General features: G+C 33.0%; 1 protein-coding gene across 11 annotated transcripts; it reads right to left on the minus strand.

Moving 5' to 3' along the window:
• Positions 1-429: 429 nt before the first annotated feature.
• Positions 430-23220, minus strand: LOC131426695 (acetylcholine receptor subunit alpha-like). 11 transcript variants are annotated; one of them, XM_058589615.1, is made up of 13 exons: positions 23095-23220; positions 21135-21440; positions 20944-20988; positions 18945-19054; positions 12137-12317; positions 5529-5644; positions 5204-5372; positions 5009-5145; positions 3600-3688; positions 3130-3184; positions 2862-2981; positions 2453-2699; positions 430-815 (listed from the first exon to the last, which is right to left on the minus strand). In XM_058589615.1, the coding sequence occupies exons 2-13, from the start codon at positions 21345-21347 to the stop codon at positions 624-626; spliced, it is 1674 nt and encodes a 557-aa protein (XP_058445598.1). In that variant the 5' UTR covers positions 21348-21440; positions 23095-23220; the 3' UTR covers positions 430-623. The 11 variants fall into 11 exon arrangements, with proteins under 11 accessions (XP_058445598.1, XP_058445592.1, XP_058445597.1 ...); XM_058589609.1 differs by having other exon boundaries at positions 2453-2720; XM_058589614.1 differs by lacking the exon at positions 12137-12317 and adding an exon at positions 18155-18335.
• Positions 23221-24321: the final 1101 nt, after the last annotated feature.

Consider the following 24321-nt stretch of genomic DNA (forward strand, 5'->3'; position numbering starts at 1 on the left):
AAGTTTGTGACCAATGTTGGTTTCCAATGCTTCCAGAAACATTGACATTTTTACATATTAAAACTATTCAATATGGCGAACATATCGAGCTCATTTTTATATTTTTACAAATCAGACCTACAATCCATACTTGAAAATTCAGAAATTTATAACACCGAGTTACTTGTATAGCTCAAGAAAGTAAAATTTCAGGGGTAAATTAGTTTCGTAATAAAAACCGCTGAGCACGACAAACCAAAAAAGGAATTTAGTAGCAATAAATGGGGTTATTGTACCAATAGTCACCACATTAGTAGTCACCATGTTATTTTGTTGGATACTCGACTATGACTAATGCACTTATTTTCATCTTACCCTTAGAGTCAAACGGATCAACCAGAGACAGCAGGTCTCACTTATAGTTTGAGTATATGAAATAACTACTGCGTCTGAGATGAATGGTGGTACCGTTACCCTATATTGCAAATTGTTAACTCAATGATAAATACCTATACAGCCATATTATTCCCAATCAGTAACGTATGTAAAAATGGAATGGATTCTCATTTTTCTTAAATTATAATTAATTAATTTAACAATGCGTGTAAACAATAGATAAACACTTTTTATCAAAACTTATATTGCTACTGTGGAGGGCAACGAACAATTGTCGTTGTTGCTAGTTCGTCGAACGTTTTGTCAATCGGTATCCGATCATCGTATAATGTTGGAGCCTGTAGAATTATTCCAGCAGTGCCAGCTAAAACAGCTAAAGTGAATATCCATAGAAACAGACGATCCAGCACCATGGCAACGTATTTCCAGTCCTCTTTGACCTAACAGAAAAGAAAATAGAAAGCAACATTATCAAAAGTTAACTGTAGATTTAAACTTGCGAACTTATTCTGGTCTCGGTATTGTGTAGTAGGTGTTCTCTGTATGGAATATACAAGAATGTTGAAGTATGCATTTTAGGCATCGTTACTTATTATATCATGCTAGAAAATATGCATTTGGAACTAAACTATTCTGTCAAGTAGGAATGTTCGATACCGAGTCGATAATTTGAGGTATCGGTACTTTTTTTCAAGAATGGGGTATTTTTGGTATCGATATCGCATCATCGTTAGTATCGATACTTGGACAGATTGGAGTCAATTCCCATCACGACGGAACCATTTTTTTGTTTCAATTATAGAGGCTTTAACCTTAGGATCATTTGCCTCTTCGTGCCAGAAAAACTTTCTCTCCCTATGTGCGGAGCTGGGAATAGAACCCAGGTCCAACCCGGCGAACGACCATAATTAGGTTAAAACCGGGTATAAATAAATTATAAAAAAGAACCCAAGTGGGCTGCGTGAAAGGCATCACGCTATGCCCGTCCCCAATGGAACATTTTTATTTCTTCGGTATGGACGAAGCGCCAAGCTCGCCATGGATTGGTACGACGTGGACTATCCGTTTTTGAAATTCGTTCTCGATAATCACACTGAAAGAGAGTGCAATGAGAGAAAACCATCACCAAAACACGCACATAACTTTGTATCGATACTTTGTCTTCCGAACACGGTCCCTATGGTGTGGTGATCATTTATCAATTGAACACAAAACGATCTGATCAATAGGTGATCGTTATAGAATCATCGGTAGCAACTGTGATTCGATGATATTTTTTTTGTTTGGGTTGTGGAGGTTTTAACCTTAAGGTCATTCGCCTCTTCGGGACCAGAAAAATTTTCTGACCGGGGGTTAAGTATCGAGCTCAGATGAGTTGCGTGAAAGCAAAGACATCATATTAACAAGATACCCAGCTCTCACATTTCCCGAACAAATCATTGGCAACATCCTTTTTTGCGAGCATGTCGCCCTCAGGTGAGTCCGCATCGAATCTCATACATATAAGTAGGGGAAAGAAATGTCAAATTCGTGCGCGCCAAAATAGAAGGGCTGCGCACCCATACAATTGACATGATATGTTGAATGTGTTGCCGTGCGATGGCGTTGCTGAACTGAAGATTGATTTCGCTCCAAGCTGACAGGGTGGTGAAAGGCATCGACTGACCAATCATGCTATACCCGTCCCCCAATAATTTTTTTAATGATTCATCAAGCACTATTTGAAAATCCGTTTCACTCTCCAACATTTTCGATAAATCTGTTTTTTCGTTTATCCAACATGTGTCCATGTCCAATATCAACAGTTGAAATTTTCACTGTACTCAGAATTCTACAGAATTGGTGTACACAAATTCACATTCCCCATTTTATTACTCCAATTCAAACCGTATGCGAATCTTCTAGTAACTAGTTTATATATTTTATTATTTCAATTGCATTCGAATAAGATTTTATGTTCATGCTCGTTTCACCATAATGTCATAGTCCTTGCTAACTAAAATATAACAAACGCTTAATAAAAATATATTGTATTGCTTCTGGGTTGAGGTTTTCGTAAGTTTTAATTATTATGTACCTTTGTTGAATCCTCCAACATTTTTGTATGTTCTGCAATGAATCGTACACAAAAACAGCTCCTGTGAACCTCGATAGGACAGCTAGAGTGTGAAAATGGAGGTTGCTTAAACACTGGACTTTTGATCCCGGACGGAACTGCTGTGTCAGCTGCTGTCGACAGAGACATATCTTCTGATTCAGAATGCGCTACTTGCAATGGTCCGTGTATCTGACAACTTCCTCCGAATGGTCCCGTGCCTGACAGACTATGTAATTGAAAATTACTTCTATCAATAGTACCATTTGAAGCGATGATATATTTGATAGAATTAATCGGAAAGTATTTAAATAATGAACAAGAACAAGTGAGAAAAGATTAATCGAGAAAAGAGAAAAACAAAACAATGATTAATCCAGTGTATAAATACCTTGATGGAGATAGATCATCTTTTGATGATGTCCTATTGTCAAAACGAGCTATGCGGTTTAATGTGCTTGTTGAATAATAAGGATAAAAGCAAGCATGTGGATCTTTGGATAACAACTTTCTACAAAAGCCATGTAAAGATAGAAAAAGCCGTTAAATTTAAAATGTGATGATCAAAATTCATTCAATTTAGTAAGTAAGAAATAAAATAAACGCAATGCTTCTGAACAACTAATAGTGCTACTATTGATATGAGTCATATCGTATACCTATGATTCTCAATGTAGGTTGGGCGTTTCATGAAGAGGAAGCGTGGAAGAAAGTCTGAAAATGAAGATGAACATACGAATTGCATACTTCTAGTGTTATTCATGAGTATCAGGTAATGGAATGATTTCATATTGAGCTATGAGTTTCTTTGAAACAACTTTTTTGAATCAGTGTCGTCATATTGACAGCGCAATGTAGGTCTTTTATGGCCAGTTTACACTTCTGCTGGCTACCAGCATGCTGGTGTCAGTGTACTGCCCTATTAGGAAAAAACGTTCAACGGTGGTCCAATGATTGAACGTATTGGACCAACGAAGGACCACCGTTGAACGTTTTTTTCCTAAGAGGGCAGTACACTGACACCAGCATGCTGGCAGCCAGCAGAAGTGTAAACGCTACATTAAATTCGAATATTTCAAATATATCAAGGAAAAAATTTATACTGATTTAATATAAATGTATAGCTTACCTATAAAGAATGTTTTCACCCAAGGCGCCATACGATGAGTTTGAGGAGATCGAAAATGAACGTTCAATACAACTACGGTGACACATATACTGAAACCGAGGAAATATACGCTATTATTGAGGCGAATTGATGTGTATGCGAAATTTAAAGTAGTTTAAATATTGCGTCATTTTAGTTGCTCATAAATAGTTAGTGTATTTGGCGCTGATTAAGTGTATTTGCTATATTGACCCTATACACACGGTTTATAAGCTGAAATATAAAAGTTTTTTTGTTTTCTTAATTTTTATTCAGGCTCATTTGTCCTATAGGGGCCATTTACAATAAAAGAAAAACGACCATTGTTACAAAACGCAAAAGCAGTTTTCTTCGCAGTCGTTGAGCGGAAATTCAAAAGAGAAGTATTAGTTTATTTGGAACAATTTTCTAAACGAAATGATGTTTTTTTTCTTGAAGATTTATCAAGCAGTAGCGGAGGAAACTGCTTATGCGTGTTTTCAACAATTGATGTTTGCCTGAAATTGAAAGTAGGACCTTAAGCTTAATGTGCCATTTTAACATAGGTTGAAGCTGAGTGTCGTTGTTATCATCTTCCTTGGATTAGAGTCGCTCTCATTGCTATGCAGTAGAGTAAACAATTTCTGGAAACCGTACCCGACTGGACTTGAACCAGAGAATAAATTTTCTTCCAAACTCGAACCCGACGCGTAACCGTTAAAAAAATTGCCGCCTTGGAAACAAGTTTGTTTTAACATTCAGTTTTAACATCCATTTAATAATAATTGAACAATCGATAACGATTTTAATAGAAGGAAAAACTATTTCCCTTGAGCGTTAGAGCAAATTCAGCAGCTAAGAGCAAATTCAGCAGCTGCCAGATTCATATTGATGTTTTTTTTTTGTTTGCTGGTGTGTCAACTTGACAGGGCTGGGACCTATAGAAATCTATCTCACCCGTTAGGTTATGTGTTCGATTATGAATGGTTTTACAGTGACTCCCGACGATAGTAACGCAAAAAATCGCGAGAAATACACAAAATTTCATCGCACTAGTGCGAAGCAAAATGCTTACATGTTGAGAGCTCCACCGGAAGTGCATATTGATGGTTTATAACATAACTGAAACTGAAACAAACATATCCCCAGCAAGCCGTTTTAGTTTTATTTATTCGAACAGTTCTACTGTCAAATTTAAAACTAGCATACGCTGCCGTTCTATATTCTATATTTGAAACACAGATGAAACGCTGCTGGGGCTGCCAGTTTATTTTGTTATAAAATCAATATTTAAATTTTAAAACTGACATAAATTATGCATCTAGAACTAGAACACTACTGAATATGCCCTTAAGAGGATTAGTTATCAAATTACACACTTGATAATTTTAATTGAATTATTAGTAACTTACCTAATAGAAACAAGAATCATGGCAAAAATCAAATATTTTCCTAATAAAGGTACCACCAAAGATGTTGGAGGGATGATTTCAACTACCAAAAGGAAGAACACATGAAGACTAATCAATATTGAAATTGATAAAGTGACCTGTAACGAAAAAGTAACATGTTAAGACAAATTTACAACACGTGAAGCATGGTAGGACCTTCTCTCCACTATCAGATGGTAAGTAAAACGTCAACACTGTCAGAAACGATATACCCATACACGGTATAATAATGTTCACTGTATAGAAGAGTGTTTTCCGTCTCATTGTTATGTTGAATGTAATATCTAGATATGGTTCATCGCAACACGTGTAAAATTTTTCATTTCTGAAACAAAACAATTTATTATAAGATGTCGACGCACATGTAACCTACTTCAAACAATCGAAATTTAAATAAAAAAAATAGATAGATTTTCCGGGCACGCATGATGTTCGTGGCTTTTAAGGTATGGTAACCAGGATTTTTTTTAATTATACTCACCGTACTGCCGGTACTTCAAGAATGTCCCATTCCACCGACATATAGAACTCCGACAAATCAACACCAACATCTACAATGTTACTCCCAGATTGCTCATCCATATGCCTTAAATCAACCTATTTAAATACAAAATTAAATTCGTAGTACTTGGCTGCACAAAATTGAACTATGTTTTATTATGTGAGAGAGCATGCAATATTCGCGAAAACATAACAAAAAAAAAAGATTTATTATGTGCAAAATTTAGTAATGTGAAAAAGAGTTGCCAATAGAATGAGCCAAAAATTCAATGCATATAACATCAATTATGTAATATTTTAGAAAACGAACAAAATTAAATGTTTGTTGAAAAAAATTTAAATACAGAATTATGTTATCGAAGTGGGAGGTAGTTATGAGGATGTACTATAAATAGCATTTAAATTATTTTTATAGTATGTAACACCCATATTAATAATAGATAATGTCCATGATAAGCAAGTATCACTTAGAAAATAAAAATTGTTTTCCGTAATTCGAATAGCTTTAATAGAACATTTATTATTACAAGAAAATTTGCATGTCCTACATAGTTGAAATGCATCTTGATTTAAAAAAGATCTAGTAATTTAACATTAAACTGGACTAATAGTGGATATTAGTGATGAGCATTTCGTTGTTGAAATTTACTTAAACGTATAGTTGATGTTAACGTAAAGATTAATTTGTGGGCAGTCGCATTTGCTGAGTGCGGATAATTGAAAAGGATGCGTATGGGACAACAACAAAAACCTTAGTTAAAGTGTCTTGGAAAACTACATTTAAGTCTAACTTTAGAAACTAAAAAAAAATAATAAATGATAACATAGAGAATGGCCATACATTTTTCGAAAATACTTTATATGGAGAACAACTGATTCGATTTTGTACAACATTCTTGCATCCATCTACACTGTGCTATTGGGTCAGCATTAACCAGCATATTATTCAACGAACGACATCCAAAAACCAATTATGTGATTGCACAATTAATTACAAATTATATTTGAGAAAGCAAGTTATGTAAAATTATGCTAAATGCAATGATATTTTCATGCTATACCTGTCCCCGTGTCGTTTATTCAGCCCCGACTTCAACTCATGATGGTCGCGCTTCGTTGGGCCCCAACATCATTATTGTCAATGCAAAAATTACCTGATTAAAATCACGTTGCTGAAGTACTTTTAAATAATAGGCTTAAATAAACCTAAAATTTTTTTCCAAAATCGTAAGGCTATTATCGTATAAATATTATCAATACTTCAATTCAATTTTCTTGTTCATTGTAGTTTTTTTTGCGGCACAACTTAATTGTCTCATGTTACATATCTAGATATCACTTATTCAAACATTTACATTTTTATTACATTCGGATTGAGGAGTTAGTTCGGTAAGTATGGCACTGGATTTACAGCAATGTTTGTCGTAATAGGGGAGTTGCAGATTAGGTGTGAATACACTTTTGGTTTTCTTATTATGTTTCAGTTTTAATTCATATTGTTTAATATTATTATCATTATGATTTCATTTAATTCCACTATTCAAGTATTCAAGTGATTTGTATTTAGCTTCTGAGAAACTTTCGATCATATTTAAAGATGTGCGGAATCGAGCTCTGTGTGAACTTATCCACTATCTATGGTTAACTCGTGTCTCATCATCACGGGATCAAAATATTTGATCTTTTGATAGAACAATGAGAAAAACATAATGAAATTGATTATAATACAAAATTGCAGAATAATGACAATACAAGATTTTCGAATAGTAATAATTATAATATAACATTATATCTTCCATGGACATTATCAATTATTACTTAGGCGTAACTGATAGTATATTTATTTGCCGAAGGAATACGTATAAAAAGAAGTCCCGTTGCATTTCGTCATAGCGATTTTATTTTACGTACACAGCAAACAGTGTAATAAGCGTAATTAAAACTCATTGTAAATTAGATGTAATATATTGATATTATGATAATGTACCAGTGTATATAAAAATAATTCTGAAATTTAATGGTGGTGTAATCTTTGTGAAAGAATCAAAATAAATCGATGAGAAAATCGACATTCAATTCAACCTATGTAGAAGAAAATTAAAATAACATGTTTAGGTTTGTTTTCAATTTTCTAAGAAATTGCGGTAAATTGATTATATAAAGTGACAGTTCAGAAAATTCATGCAATAGAGACTGGAATACTAAAAAAATCACGAAATTGTAAGCACCAGCAGATAAACGTATTGATGCAGAAAACCAGTATTATTATTTCATTCAAACTACAAAGACATTTGCAAACTCATACATAATTTTTTTCTCAAAGTGAACAATACATAAATTAGCGAGAGTATGCTTACTCATGTAGAAGCGATATAACTTAAGTAAAAATTTAACGCATGTACTATTTTTTCATTCTCTGCAGATATTTCCATACATGCAACGAGGCCTCTGTCTTATTAACTACAAGACCAAAAATAATAATGAATAAACGTATTATTAAAATACGACAAACCATAAGAATTTTTTATAGTCAACACTATTCAAACAGGCATGTATTACTTTTCGTAGACTTTCATTCGTCCTCGTGGCGAAATAAATCTACAAAAAGTTTCTCGCTTAAATAACTTCTTCTGTCATCCGATGTCATATTTCTGAATATCATGAGCATATCAAAATAAAAAAGAGTTTCTCTTCTTTCTAAAAGCTACCTTGAGAGTGCGGTATCTCTTCAAGTAAATCAATTTTGTTGTAGCGGCTCCACCAGTTTGTAACAAAAATACCCATACTTTTTTTTATTTCAAACCAGTGATCTTGGTTCACAATAAAAATTATGTGGTTTCACATGAAAAATTTTTCATTTCTAGATATGTTGCATAAGTCAATTAGATCGCATTCATTATTGCACTATTATTTTTTGTTGAACATTTGATGTAACGACTTGTTGCAACGATGTTGTTGTCTCCCTGATGTCCCGTCTTCCCCCGCTATTAGTCATATAGCCATTCCATTGTACTTAGTTCAATCGTGATACTATTATTTATCTTTAGTATTTTGCATGTTTCGTTTCATCGGTTATTTTCCAGTCTGGTTTTTCTAACTAACCAACGTATTATGAACTACTAAACTGTTTCATGGTGACTTATGTCATAGCAAACAAAGTAAAACAAACTATCACAGTCGTACGATGGATTACTATGTTGTTTTTGTTAGAATACTGTTTTTGTGTATTGTTCTTATAAGTTATCAATGAGTACATATGCATAAAATGCTACAATCCTCAGGAAATGAGAGCACAAGAATCTATTGTAATTTTGCATTTATTTTCATGCACATAATTAGAACAAAGAATTTAATTCAAAATTACGAAAAGTTGCATTGTCGCTTATGCGCTATGCACTATCTTTTATTTAATACTTTGTTCACAATCCGTACAAAGTATATTGTAGAAATGTCGTAAAATTTTTGAACAATAATTTACCCAAATTGGGAGATCCACACCCCTGAAGTATAACATTTAAGTTCAATACTTTCAATTTTTCATACAGAAGGAATATCACTACAGCAAACACACACATACACCCTATATATATATATATTGATATTGACAGCTCACTTACAACCACAAATGCAAATGAGATTGGTTCGATTTAATCAGGAAACACCTGCATTAAACGTGATTCAGACAATCAATCAATTTCGGTCGACATCAAGATTAATTTAATAATTTTTTAATCGAACATTGCTCACGTAACCGACGTCAAAATCTTCCGTGAACTTGACGTTGTGTCCCTTCATATGAATTGCTTACAATTAATGTTGTTTTTCCGTAACCGTTCCATGCCGGTGATAGTCGCCTGATGCCACGTGTGAATCGCTCTTGCATTTGTTTTTTATCAGGAAATATATTGGCCACCAATTTTTTACAAGGGTCCCCGTTCATTTTTCACCGTGCATTGAAACCTCTATAGAGAAAAGGTGTTTGAAATGTTTCATTTTCTACATATTGGCAAAGTGTTGACGATTTTTTTAAACGAATAGCTTAATCCGTTGAAGAAAATTCTTTCACAGATAGTTCACTAGATCGAATAAAAATAATAGATCGACTGTCTGATCTAAACTTTTCATGTTGTGCCCGAAATGTATTACATTTCTATGCACAAACACACAGTGTATTTCTTATACATCTTATAATTAATTCAAACTTCAAAATTATTCAGGTAATGATTCTGCAACTAAACCTAAAATTTGATCGAATCCCTTCATGATTCTTTCTTTTATTATCTTGATTTGTAGTTGTACATTAGGGTGGGAGAAAATATTGATTTCAGCTCCACCAAACTTTTCCTGTTCCTGTTGGGGAAATCCACTTTTTACAAAAAAATCGGCTGGAGATCAACCTATGCACTCTAAAAATCAGTGCATGTATTATTTTCGTAGGAAATTTAACGAGGAAGAAAACTTTAGAAAACCGCAAAACAATCCGACGTTTGTAGAAAATGTTATTAAAGAAAAACCGGCACAAGGTCCGAACAGTGGCTCATTCTTTAATACATCTAGCACCACTGCTGCTAGTGGTGGTAATATGATTTTGCTTTCTTTTATTATTCCATAATGATTGATTTGAGTTGTTTGATGTCTTCACAAAAGTTTCTCATCTTATTATGATAATTTTTTTTGAATGACAAGCTAGGTTCCAAAACTCACTGTAAAGACACAAAAAATTCTAACTTTTTAATTTGAATAAATAGGTTTTTGGAATCTTCTACAATATTTTAGATAAACTTAAATCCAATAACTTTGCGGAAGATATAAACTCTCTATCTCTTAAAGTTTAGAACATATAAACGGTACTATTTTATGCAAACGAAAACATAATTTACATGACTTTTTTGTGTCTTTACAGTAAAGTTTGGAGCATGGTTTGTCACTTAAAAATAATCTTCATTCTCTGCTGAGTAAGTATTGTGAAGAAACCAAACAACTCAGACCAACCGTTATAGCACATTAAAAGGAAGTCACATCATATTACTTTCACTAGGACCAGTGGTGCTAGATATATTACGGAATGAGCCATTGTTTATACTTTGTGCTGGTTTTCCTTCAATAACATTTTCTACAAACGTCGGATTGTTTTGCGGTTTTCTAAAGTTTTCTTCCTCGTTAAATTTCCTACGAAAATAACATATGCACTGATTTTTATAGTTCAAAGGTCGATCTTTAGCCGATTTTTTTTTTGTAAAAAGTGAATTTCACCATACTAAATCCCATACAAACTTTAAACCTCGGGCGCGAAAATATAGTTTCTGCGATCGAGCTAAAATTTTGCATGATGCTTATGGGGCCCAAAAGGAACAGGAAACGTTTGGTGGAGCGAGAAAATAAACCTTTTCGTCTTTTTCCCATATAACCATGTCCCACTCTATTGTACATACTAAACATTTGCTTTCATTATAAAATCAGTATTGAAGCTTGAACTACTCAACTACTGATTACTCTTAAATCAATATAAAGAATAGCGTACATGGTGTAGCGATATTGGTCTAGCTATAATCGAATTATTTTGATGCTGGCTCGATGGTCTACGAATGGTTATTATTATAATATTAATATGTCGTTCTCTTTTGTTGTTATTGTAAATATTATTATTACCATTACAATTATTATTATGTTATTGTAGCTTTGTTTTTAAGAAGTACTACAACTTGACATACAGAATTTAGAATACAAGTGAAGGATATTTTTATGCTCCGATTGTCACTTTATCATTTGATCCAATGGTTAAGAAAGAGCTAGCAGAACCTTGTTTAATAGTTTAAATTTTGTAGGGTAATGTAAGGAACATGACTATAGTGGGCTTAACATTATATTATTTGTGCACGACCATTTTCGAACGTGTATTTCACTAATGATAATTCTCGGATGACTTCATATACTAAGATAAATACTAATAAAAGTCGATGGAAAGGCGATATAAAGCGAACTTACAGTTTGAAAATTGATATATAATTTGCATTGCATAAGCTCTAATCGTTCAATAACGATATACCGAAACATATTATAAAAAGCTTATTTTAAAATGCAATGATACTGCAGTGTATGACCCTATTGACTATATTTTGGATGCATTTTGATTTTTCACTTACAACGTACAACTACTTCATATGAAAATGCCAACAACAAAAAGAGAACAAAAATATAGATATTCAATCAATCATCTATTCGAAAACGACGTACACTTTGGTTTTCAGAAACGGGAAAGATGCGCTTATTATTCATGTAGCAATGGTTTTATGTTTATACTGACACAAACAGCAATGCCATTACTATTCCAAAAATACCACTGATAACTCAAAATAACCTAAAAAGAAATAAAGAATGCTTTGCAATACTCTCAGTAGATGAATAGTGGGCTAATACTTTTCTAACATGTCACGAACCATAACGATAGTTAAATTTTAATATCGTTTTATGAACATTGTCGTTATGCACGCCATTCAAATAACAAATTTATTACGTATCATCTAAGTTGCAGGTTCATTTAAATCATAACAAATATGCTGGCTTAGTATATAATAACAATTCTTGCACCTTAAACCCGTCATAGGTCCAGCTTCCTAGCTTTAAGACACACGTTTGTACATCATATGGAAAATATTCAACATCGATTGAACACGACGATTTGTACACTGCGGGTGGTTGCCAAATTACCAGACCAGTATTATATACTGTTGCTTTAGTCATTAATGTTACTTCATAATGACCATCAGCACTGTGAAAAGAAAGAACGCAGAAAATAATGAAAATCCACAAAAAGCAGAACTAAAAGTAAATTGTAAGTCATAATTCAAGATTGATAAAATACTGTGTAATGTTCACAGATAATATAAATATTTGATTTGAAAGATACAAAACTCAGAAAACAAATAGTCAACCATTCAAAATTGGCTGAATGACGCAATCGTATATGACATGAAATACATCAAGACTTCAGAACAAAGTCTTTTCAATCGTATTATAAACGATTGGAAACAGTTTAGAAACGAATTCAAACAAAATTACAGTAAATCATTACACTGTGGCACTATCTGTAGGCAGTATTTTATATGACTAATTTGTCGCTTTAGCGTGAAGAAAAATAAATTCTTTGTTTCTATCGTTTGTTTTACCCTGGCTTTAACATTTTCGTTCGTTCACCAGGGGAATAATAAATTCTAATATTTAAAAGAGTATTTTTTTATATTGAAATATTTTTATTCATTTCATAATACATGTATTGAGTCTTGTCTAATTGATTGAGCTAACCACCGAAACACTGGAATATCTAACGAAAGCAACAAACCTTAGTGTGGATAAGGGTAGTCTATGAAGTGTCTGAAATTTAATAATTTTTCAAAAACTACTACTTGCTTATTCGTCAACGTGGAAGATTTTATGTTTTTTGTCATATTTACTTTTTGTTTTTGAACAATTATTTTGATTAAATTTCTTATCAATAAAGTGAGGCACCTTGAACTTTGACCATGGTGCAATCTGCGGAATTACGCATCTAAATAATGAAAATAGGATAACGAGGCCGGTTATATTTAGATGAATGCAAATAAAACGATATTTTAAATTTACTGAAAGATAAAACAAAAAAATGTGTTCAATGTTAATTTGTTATAATATGTAGTTCATAAATGACAAGTCATACATGTAGCAAAAGTTGGACTACTGCGATGGGCTGGACATGTCATTAGGATGCCGGACGACACCACAGTGGAAATGGTTCTTGAATCTGATCCGGTAGGTACAATAGAAAGAGAAGCACAGCGAGCAAGGTGGATCGATTAAGTGGAGAGTGATTTACAAAGGATTCGTGCCTAGAGTGGCTAACGAAGAGCGGTTGTGGAGACGTTTCCTAGATACAGCGAAGAACACAACGAGACCAATGACAAATAGGTTTCGCGAAAAGCACGAAATACCGCCCAAATAGAACGAAACGTTATTTCAGCATAGATTTTGTTCACTAGAAGTAAACAAAACAAGTACGAGCCATGTTCATAACTCTATAATAATATGTATCAACCTATCAGTTTGAAGGAATATTTTTAGGGTGGAACGAGTGTATTAAGAAATAATGGAATAATGCATCTTTGTGTTCATCATGTTACCATAAAATGCTTGCTCCATTACATTGATGTTCCAAATCTACTGGTGGCAATGTCGAATGTAGAAAATGTCTTTATAAGTCTTAATGGAAGCTGGTATAAAACGCCAATAAATTATATCATTTCTATCGTATATCTTTAGTTTTTCGTACCTTTACACATTTTTAAATGTTTCGCGTTAGGTGTTCCTCAAACCATCGTATACACTGCAATAGAAGATTACACCAACCATTCTCGGAAATTTAAATTACAAATTGCTTAAGGAATAGAGGGTGTGGAATTGTGGGGAAAGATAAATAATTTAATATTTTGACTCATTTCATGAAATTCTCTATTTTGCAGTGCTTGTATTGTGAATCCTCAAATGAACGAAGCAAGAAAAAAAAATAATCCGCTGTGAACACTTTTATTTATATTACTAAATAAGAGACATATATTAGAGAGAAATTGGATGCATGAGAATATGTGCTACTGAGCAGACCAGTTACCTTGCTTGGTTAATTGCCTGTGCTCTCAGTCTTAGTTAGCACACTAAGCAATCCATGGCAATGCAATGAAATGAAGGGTTTGCTCTCGTTAGAACTATACGAGAATGAAGAACTTTGCTTCACGGCGTGCTACAAGACGCGAAACAATGTCACACAGGTAATGTTTACGGTGTTTTTTCAGTGTAAGTTTACATAAATCATTTTTGAACATAATGTTTGCACCTCAAGACCAAATTTGATCACACTTCAGAAATACTTCAAATATTGTATAACATAAATTTTGCATTTAAGTCCATTTTCAAAACGATCAATTTGTTTCTTGGGAGTTTACACTGTGTATATATCCTAGAAACACTGGAAAATATGTTCTTTAAAATAATATTCATCGGAACTAAAATTTATAAATCTAGTTTTCTCATAGGAATCTTTAATGTGAGAACCATTCATCAAATGCTAACCTCATGAAACATAGTCATCAGCTAGCGCACATTTTCATGAACTGATGAACGAACAAAGCATCTCTCCTTGCTTGGGTTGCGCTGTGAATTTTATCCGACATACGAATGTGTGTGAATAGCACAGAGGGTGAAACTCTTTTGTTAATATTCGTTGCTTCAATTTCCAAGCCCTGCTAATTTGTCATTGAAAACATTTAAGCTTCACTCGAAAATTGTAACTTGTTGTCAATGGAGCTTTGGGGACTGATATATTCGTAGCTTCAATTACGTAATGATTCAAATTATCTTTTGCTGCATCGATGTCCGCTGATTTTCCAAAACATTTTCATTGCATCATATGTGAGATCCATTTCACTCTATGACTCATTTGATTTATAAAAGCCTATTTGAAATTCTGAATGTTATTTAAATATGACATGAGTTAAAGTGTGTATGAGTAACCAGTTCATCACAAATGTGGCACTGATCAATAAAGATCAGAGCAATTTTAGAAGTGTTTCTCACAGAAGAAAGAAAAAAGTGGGTCTTCCAGAAAAAAAATTGAAATACGTTTTCATGGTGTATTGTGATATGAATTGTCACAAGTCATTTGCGCCAAATAATAAAAATTTACTCTCTTCACTACTCAAAATGTTGCGTAATTTCTCGACTTATCAATTTACGAGAGATTTTGTAAAATGTATGTAATGCTACTTTTCTAGGGCTTCTTGTATGCAATTAGTTTTCAATCGTTTCTATCTTTTCTACCCTAAATTTCTATTCCGTTCCACCAGTGGATGAAGTATACATTTTTCGCAGAAAAATTGAATATTTCTCGTGTTTTTGGCTAGTTTAACCACTGGCATCCGAATATGGTAATATGATCTCAAATTGTTTGTGATATGAATGTCCCATATTTCTGGAACAGTACGAGATGAAGATATTAGTCTGACTGATATCAAGCATTAGAATACTACTAAAGGAATTACACACCTTCCGTCTCGAGAAAAGATGCCTAATTTTTTGATTACCCTAGGAAGTGTGAAAGTGAGTTCATATCAATGAATTAAAAAGCATCGAATAGTACCTGTTTTGTTATGTTTATGAAAAAAATTTATCGTTATATGAGGAAGACTGAAGATCGTGCGGCCTCTAATGCAAACGTGTTTTTGGAGTGTGCACAATAACTCTAAAAACCAATGAATCTTTTAATTCTAATATTTTAGGGGTTTCTCATAATTGCTAGACCTAGCTCGTGAAAGAAGCGTTTTGAGAAAAAAAAAATTGTCTGCATGATTGGTGATGTTTTTTTCCGAAAAAATCAATAGCACATTTCTAGGAGCTCAGAGATGATCATAACCCCGAAGTAATACCTAACATTGGTACAAAGTGTTTCAGTGGCTTCCAGTAGTAGTTTAGTAGTGCCGTGTTGAGTGCCACACTCCGTGCGTAAATGCATTTCACCTTGCAAAAAAAGAGATATGATAATAGCCATACTCACAAAATAAAAGGGTAGTAAGTGTTCCTAACGAAAAGTGATAAAATTGATCCAAATATTATATTTGAGATTAGACTCTTGCGGTACACACATACAAATAAGTCCAGTATATGAAAACTAGTGATGCAAATTATGCAGATTTATACCTGAATTGTACTTATTTAAAGCATTCAACTTTTACTTTATGCTCGATAAAATGCGATAATTTTTCCACTGCCACTGCATCAACTTGATTGCACAAACTTTTTAAAACCTGCTTGAAAATTTAACCTGGCATCCCTGATGTGCACGGCAAATGCCATTTATACTAATATTAGTGTATACGCAAAAAGTTCCTGTTAAAATTTCTAGCGCTACAGTCTAAAAATTCATAACATAGACAATATATGAGACCAATATAAAATCAACGCATTTATCTGTAAATCTAGATCTGTAAATCTAGATTGGTGGGAATAAATTGTCGACGACATTTGCATTTGCATTTAAAAAATAAAAAATATTGTACTCAAACACCTGGAATATCCGGAGTGGCCCGATTGGCTAAAATACATCCGAACCGACACATGAAGCAGAATTCCGTGGCCAAAAAGTGCATAAAGCTCTTGTACGATCATGGTTTGACGAAATAAAAGGGTAGCACTTTTATTGATGACAGAACATACGTCAAAGACGGTTTTAAGCAGCTTCCCTGGTCAAAAGTTTTACACTGCGACTGAACGTGGGCATGTTCCGGGAAGATTCAAGCTCGTATTTTTTGGACAAGCTCGTGAAGAAGGCCATTATTTGGCGAGCGATTTGCAGTTGCGGCCTGAAAAATAGAAGTTCCCCTAAGAAAACGCGTGTTGCTGTTAATTCGCATTTTTACATCCTTCTACTAAATTAGTTATATATATATATATATATATATATATATATATATATATATATATATATATATATATATATATATATATATATATATATATATATATATATATATATATATCATATATGACTGTCTATAGTATAGAAGGCCTGCCATTGATCACAGATGTTGCTCTCGCTTTTTTGAAAAGTTATATCAATGAAAATTGAAGCCTGACGCATTCATAAGATCTAAAGAGCATTTCACAGATTAATGTATTTCTTTTTCTATAGAATTTGTTTCTTGGGTACATTGAAAGTACTTTTATATGGCGATTATAAATGTTACAGCTCGTACGATATTGGTAATATCGAAACAACTCGACAAAGTTCAATTTGAATATCAGTAATCAGCTGCGTTTTATGGTTAATTCCAAATGAATAAATCATACTATCAGAAGCACATGAATAAAGAAAATGAAAACAGTTGTAAATATTTTGTTTTACTATATACATTTATGATTGTTATTATTTTAAATAAGAAATTACGTGCAGATTTATGTTAAATAAATTAGTATTAGATGTTTGGCAAAAATCTCCCCCTACCCATTATGTACATGTTTCAGTTAACAATACCTAAGCAAAGAAAACTTTTGTTAGAAAACGATACTTTATACTATTCCATTGTTTTGTGTTTTATTTGCAATCGAAATGTAGTTGAATGTATGAAAGAGAACATCTACCTCCCACTAAGACCACAGTGGGACTTAATGATTTTTTTTGATTGCTCGATTTTACAGACGATCGGAACTAAAACTTAATTTTTCAGGAACTAAAATAATTATGCTGGAATAGTAACGAGTGGCCCAACAATACATTAGGGGTATATTAGAAATATAATGCAGATCTATTTTTGTAGTTGTGCGTTATGCTAAAGCTTTTCGATTGATTATGAACATTATTTACTTGACTATACAAAATGACTATGTGGACTACTATTTACATGGGTAACCACTTCGTGGCATGTCTGAGTTTCTGGATACAAAAAAAAAAATCGATAAAGTTGGTATGTTTTACGAATGGAATAGAAAATATAACACAAATTTTTGGACTAAAATATGCTCTGCAAAGCAAAATTCTTTTCATAAAGAATCCAAGTGAAGAAGGGCTGCAAATCTCCAAAAACCTACCTTAAAACCATCATATGTCCAACTTCCAAATTTCAATACGCATGTTTGTTCATCAAATGGAAAATACTCTACGTCAATTTCACATGATGATTTGTATATGGCAGGAGGTTTCCACTCAACTAAACCTTCCGAATATATTGTGGCTTTTGTAGCTAGTGTCACTTCGAAATTACCGTCCGCACTGGTGATTACCATTAAACAATTTAATGCATAGAAAGGGGAGATTTGGCGCAAGAGTTTAAGCATGGAATTAAATTGATTTTTAGAATCATGTTTAGAATGCATTTTAATTATTATTTTAGCGACATGACAAACAGAACTACTTAAAGTGAAACTATAAACTAAAACATTTAACTGATAGATGAAATCGAAAAATAAATTGTCCATAATTAAAGTTGCCGTGTAAATTCCAGTTGAATTTTAATTCAATGAATGATTTTGAACAAACCTTTTTCCTCAACATATTCCTTTTTGGTGTCGAACATCGAAAAAATAGTACATCAGATTAAAACTGAATGTTTGTATAAATCAAACCGTGTTTTATGTGATCTAATTCGTAATCCAATAAAACATATCGAATATCGAATAGAGTTAAAATTATTGATAACAAAATTTCAATGTTTACAGCTTCAATGAAGACATAGAATGAAACTACGAGGAATGATATTAGAATAAAATATCCCCAAGTCGTAGAGACTATATGTTGATACAGTACAAGGCATATTATTAGATATTGTTTGTTGCATGATTTATAAAACATGGCAAAAAATGCTAAATTTAATAAACTCACTTATTGTACAACACTATATCCGGACGCCAAATATGATCTGATGGCACATGTAACATTTGTACACCTCCATACTCTTTCGGTTCCCAACGCAGTTTGTAGTCGTACCAGGACTGAAAGTATAGTAGTTAAAAATTGATACACTGTAATAAATAATAATAAATAAATAATAAATTGATATAGTATATTTTTAGATTGTTTACAAGATATGGTAGTTCATATTTTTGATCTGTATCCGTAGAAGTATGAGGGGCGAGGAAAAAATTTTTTTTTTTGTTTCGATTATAGAGGTTTTAACCTTAAGGTCATTCGCCTCTTCGGGCCAGATAAATTTTCTGACCCTATGTGCGGGGATGGGAATCGAACCCAAGTGGGCTGCGTGAAAGGGCATCGACTTACCCATCACGCTATACCCGTCCCCGGCGAGGAAAAATTGTTTTGATTACCTTTAGGTACACTCTTAGAAAAAATGAAATTTACCCTTGACGTAAATTCAAACATGCCGGAATTTCCTCGATGATGATTTAGTATTATATCTATTAACATGTGAAAATAATGTTTGTGTCTGTATCGATGTAAACTTCAGCTTAATTAATCGTGAAGTAATAGATATGACTTATTTATACATGCTTTAAATAGTAAATTTAAGTAAATGACGCTCCTTTATGTGCATTTATAAAGACGTAAATTTACACGATTTTTTCTTAGTGTGTATTCCCTTGAAATATCTTCATTTAGAATTTGAGCCAGGTATGAGTAGTGTAACCATAAAAATGACGCGATTGTTTGATACTAAATAAGAACGTTCAAAATGATGCTATTTTCAACACTCGGTCAATTTAATATCAATCCAACGTAATGTCGTAAGGTCCCAATTCACGTTCAGTTTTCCGGAAATATGAGTCGAAACCTAATTGAACTCATTTAAATCGTCCGAAATTTGAGATAAAGTTCAATACGATTCCTAGATGGATTCCGATTCAAGCTCAACAACTACCTAACGAAGCACACGCGTCATTTATCATTGCATATATGTTGTCGATTGTGATTGGGTTACGCACGAAGAGAAGAACAACAACAACAAGAAGAGAATTGTAAAAATAACATCAATTTGATCTCGAGCCAAACTGATCATTTTCATGAAACCCATCATCTGATACCACATTTTAGCAAATACGAAAAGTAAGAGCCAGAAAACAGCAACTCAGCAGCCGTGTATGAAGTACACCATATCGAAGAAAATCCCAATAGTGCAAATATTACAATATCATTTAACGTGAGAACAGACAGGTAACTCAAATTGGATTCTATTATCATTTTTAAGTTTATTTGGAACATACAACCAGTTGGGAAAATTCTCACATGTGTCATGATGGGGCCACTGACGCACTTAGTTTGTCATTAAGACCGTGTGATCTTTTTTTTTCAATTATAGAGGTTTAAACCTTGAGGTCATTCGCCTCTTCAAGTCAGAAAAACTTTCTGATTTTATGTGCGGGGTTGGGGATCGAACCCAGACGGGCTGCTTGAAAGGCTAGCTGCTAAAATAGCTGCTACAAAAAAAAGCTTACTTTGGGATCGTCAAACCTTTAATTCAAATGAAAATCGGTTCAGTCTTCCTCGAATAAGTTAAGTGCATCACTGTTTAGCACATTTCACTTTGTAATCTAGAAATCAGAAAATGGATCCGGATGAAAATCAATTGAGTGCTATAGATTTCATATAAATATAAGCTTGTGAAAATCAGTTCAGCCATCTTCGAGAAAGTTAAAAAGTTCACATGTTTGTCACATACATTCATACACACACAAACATTTCGCGATCTCGACGAACCGAGTTTATTGGTATGTGATAATTGACCTTCAGGGTTTACATTCAGATATCGATCACTATGAATCACTATGCAGATTGCATAGCCGTTCTATAATAGAATGGCCGAAACATAGGAATACAAATTAAACAGTTTTGTCTTGAATAAAAGATAAATAAAAGAAACACTTACTTGTTCTACCCAAAGATTAGTGGTCATTATTTGGTTTTTGAGGTTCTGGAAAAAATGATGCTGTTTTAATTTTTTTAATAATGGATAATTGAGGAAAATTAACTTTCGGCGCAAAACTTTATATATTCATACTGGAAATATAACATTTGAAAAAAGTCTTTCTTATACATAATAATTAAGTTGTTACCTACCACGTCGATAAGTTGTGATAATTTCAGTTTAATGCATACTCGTAAAACGTCTGAAGTGTTTACTACAGGACGTACTAACTTGTTGTAATTACTGAGTAGATCATCGTATAATCTTTTGGCATCTGGATTTCCGGCCACTGCACTGTGTACAACTAAAGCAGAAAGTAACCAAGCCCTCAATGTTTCACTTGCTGTTAGCGGCATTTTTATCATTTCTCGATCAGTCTTTTCCACATGTAATCTAGTTCAACAGTTTGCTTTGTGCTATTTGTGGGTGCTATTAAAAATCTGCATCTGCGGAAAGAACTACAATATAAATAATTTTATTTGTTATTGAAGAACTAGTTATTTCTCGGAAAAAGAGCCAAACAGTATCTATGAATTGTAAGATCGAAATGTATCATGATTTCAATGTTTGATCTAATATATTTAATAACCAATTCTGGTAAGTGCATTGTGATTTAAATTTGCTTGAAATCTGAATGAAATAGTATAATAGTCCACCGTTTTGTATAATGATGCCTTTTACTATAATCTACTTCATGCGATTCCTATTTAGAAATATTTTGGTTACTATTTCCGGGGCTTTCGAAACTGTAAAATGAAAACATGGTGGCCATATACAATAGAAATTTTGAAACTATCCGCATTCAACAACCGGTGCTGCAGATATACCTAAAACAACTGAATGGTACACATGAACAGAATTTAAACATTGTAAAAATCGATCTTGCCAATTCTGAGACATCGATATAACTCAAGCCTTTCGGAGTAGAACTGAAAAATCGGAGTAAGTTAGAATACCAGGATTTGCATAACCATGACTTAGTTTCATCAGCATTTGATATTTTATGTTTCATCTGTCAAACATATATTGAAATCTACAATCCGACAATTGGGTTCTATAAATTAATCGAGTTTCACCAATCGTGAAATTTGTTCACAAATTTTTTTGCAAGCTTTATATATATATAAACTAGCGAAACAGTAATTTTTTAAAACTCCTGAAACAAGCAAAGGATTGGCTCTTGTTGTAGGCTTGAGATACATAAATCTAATTAATAAACTACATTTATGTCCATTCATCGTGATTCCTTATGTTCATTTCATTTAAAGACTCATTAGTTTACTCACGTGCAAGTGAACGCGAAAATTTCTGCAAATAGACAGTTCTTCCCAGTTACGCACACACGCTTCCACATAAATAAATAAACAAATTCATCGCATTACACACACAAACACACACACAAAACACACACACGCACAACATACAAATATTTATTTCAGGATATAATAAAATTTCTAGTTGATTTATCTCACTCGAACATTAATTATAACAGGAACAACCAATCAAATTAAATGGGCAATAAAATTTATAATATAACACAATTTCATACACGTAGCAGGAAAATGGTATCTGTATCTAGTATTAGCTGCCAATGAGCATAATTCATTGTATTTTTGCACTATACAAGAGTAATGTCTAAATACTTTTAGCTTCCTGCAACTTATGAATGAATATAATAATAGCTCTATGTCCACGTGTATTATTGTGCTATTATCTATACATGTATGTATTTGGGCTTGGTCTGAGCACAAGAGAAAAAATATACGTAGGATAAAGCTCTTTAATATGTTACATAAATATGACTGAGTATTGATTCACTTTCACTTTCTAGTATCGAACAAACTAATGTTAATGAAAAACTGGAAATAAATCATATATCCCCGCACGGAGAATGAATAAAGCTATCACCAGATAAGTATATTGTCAAGTCTTCCTGAATTCTTTAAAAAATTATATTGCATAACTATTGGAAAGATGTTTTTTTTTCTAACCTAAAATAATATGTTCAAAATAATTTCACATATTGCTCGAACCAATAAAAAAATTACTATCTCTCAATAAAACTGATTTGAAATAGTTCAACGTGAAGTTATGGATACTATCCTGGTTTACCTAAAACTAACTTTGAATTTCAATAATGCACGTTTGTCACAAAGAAGGATTTACGCCCTATCGTATTGGTACTCAAATTCTCACTGAATGTTTGAGTCTGATTCTGGATTGCTAACTTACCAAATAGTGTTTTTTTTTGTAGAAATGAGCTCCAGTGAGTGAATCAACCCCAACAAAAGTTCATCTCGTGTGCAGATTTTAGTCATATTAAAATTCAGCATCCAGAGCAGTTTTGAAGTTATGATACACATTGCGCAAGTGCTATGGATGAAAACGTGGTCGACAAACCAAAACAGAGAAAATATGTATCTTAGCATTTTGTTACATCTCAATAAATACTCTCTGTTATGCTTTTGGTTTGCACATAGGGTAAATTGACATGGTGTCACAATTTAATGTGGAAAAACTGACTTACTTCTTACTGCTCAGAAGTTCCCAAAAATTGAATACAGGTAGTTCGGTTTTGTTTATATATTTATTTAAAGAGAGGTTATGGAATCATTGTTAAAATCGACTTTTTAACCGAGTTTAATATATCATTTGAATCAGTTCGTAGATCGCAAAATGTTCCTATTTTTCAATAAAAAAATATTTTTCATTCTGAATATTTATAATACAGACAAAGTCTTCGTTTTCATTACAGTTGTTTGGTGTACCTCTCATGCTCTATTTCTATTGAACCAATTATTAGAAAACAAACGAACCAAGCGAAGTCCTGCATTTTTTTGTATATGGAATTCAAAAACCTGGTTTGTGATTGGATTTTTAACTAATTCTGGTCACAGTATGTATGTAAATGTAATTTACTGTTTTCATTGACAGAACTACACCACCGGCACGATATTACTGTACTACCGACTGTAAACATTTCATATATATCGCAAATATCTTTTCCAAGAAACTTAAATCCATCGATTTTTTTAATCTTTTCGTGCGCACATCTCGTAAGATGGTTATGATTTGCCTCTACCTATCATTCGTGCATACGCAGAATCACGTTTTCTTCAAAACGGTTGAAAACTTGGGCTCATGTGTGCTCGGTGCCGATAGACTCATCACTTTGTAACTCCGGAACCAGAGATCAGATCTGGATGAAAATCAGGAGATGTGTATGGAATCATAAGACCTTTCATTTGAACCTAAGTTTGTAAAAACTTGCTGATTCTTTTGAATCCAATTTTGTGAAATTTTAGTTTAAATCTAAGTTTGTGAAAATCGGTTGAGCCA

This window comes from Malaya genurostris, chromosome 1, assembly GCF_030247185.1.
Source record: "Malaya genurostris strain Urasoe2022 chromosome 1, Malgen_1.1, whole genome shotgun sequence".
Taxonomy (NCBI): Eukaryota; Metazoa; Arthropoda; class Insecta; order Diptera; family Culicidae; genus Malaya; species Malaya genurostris.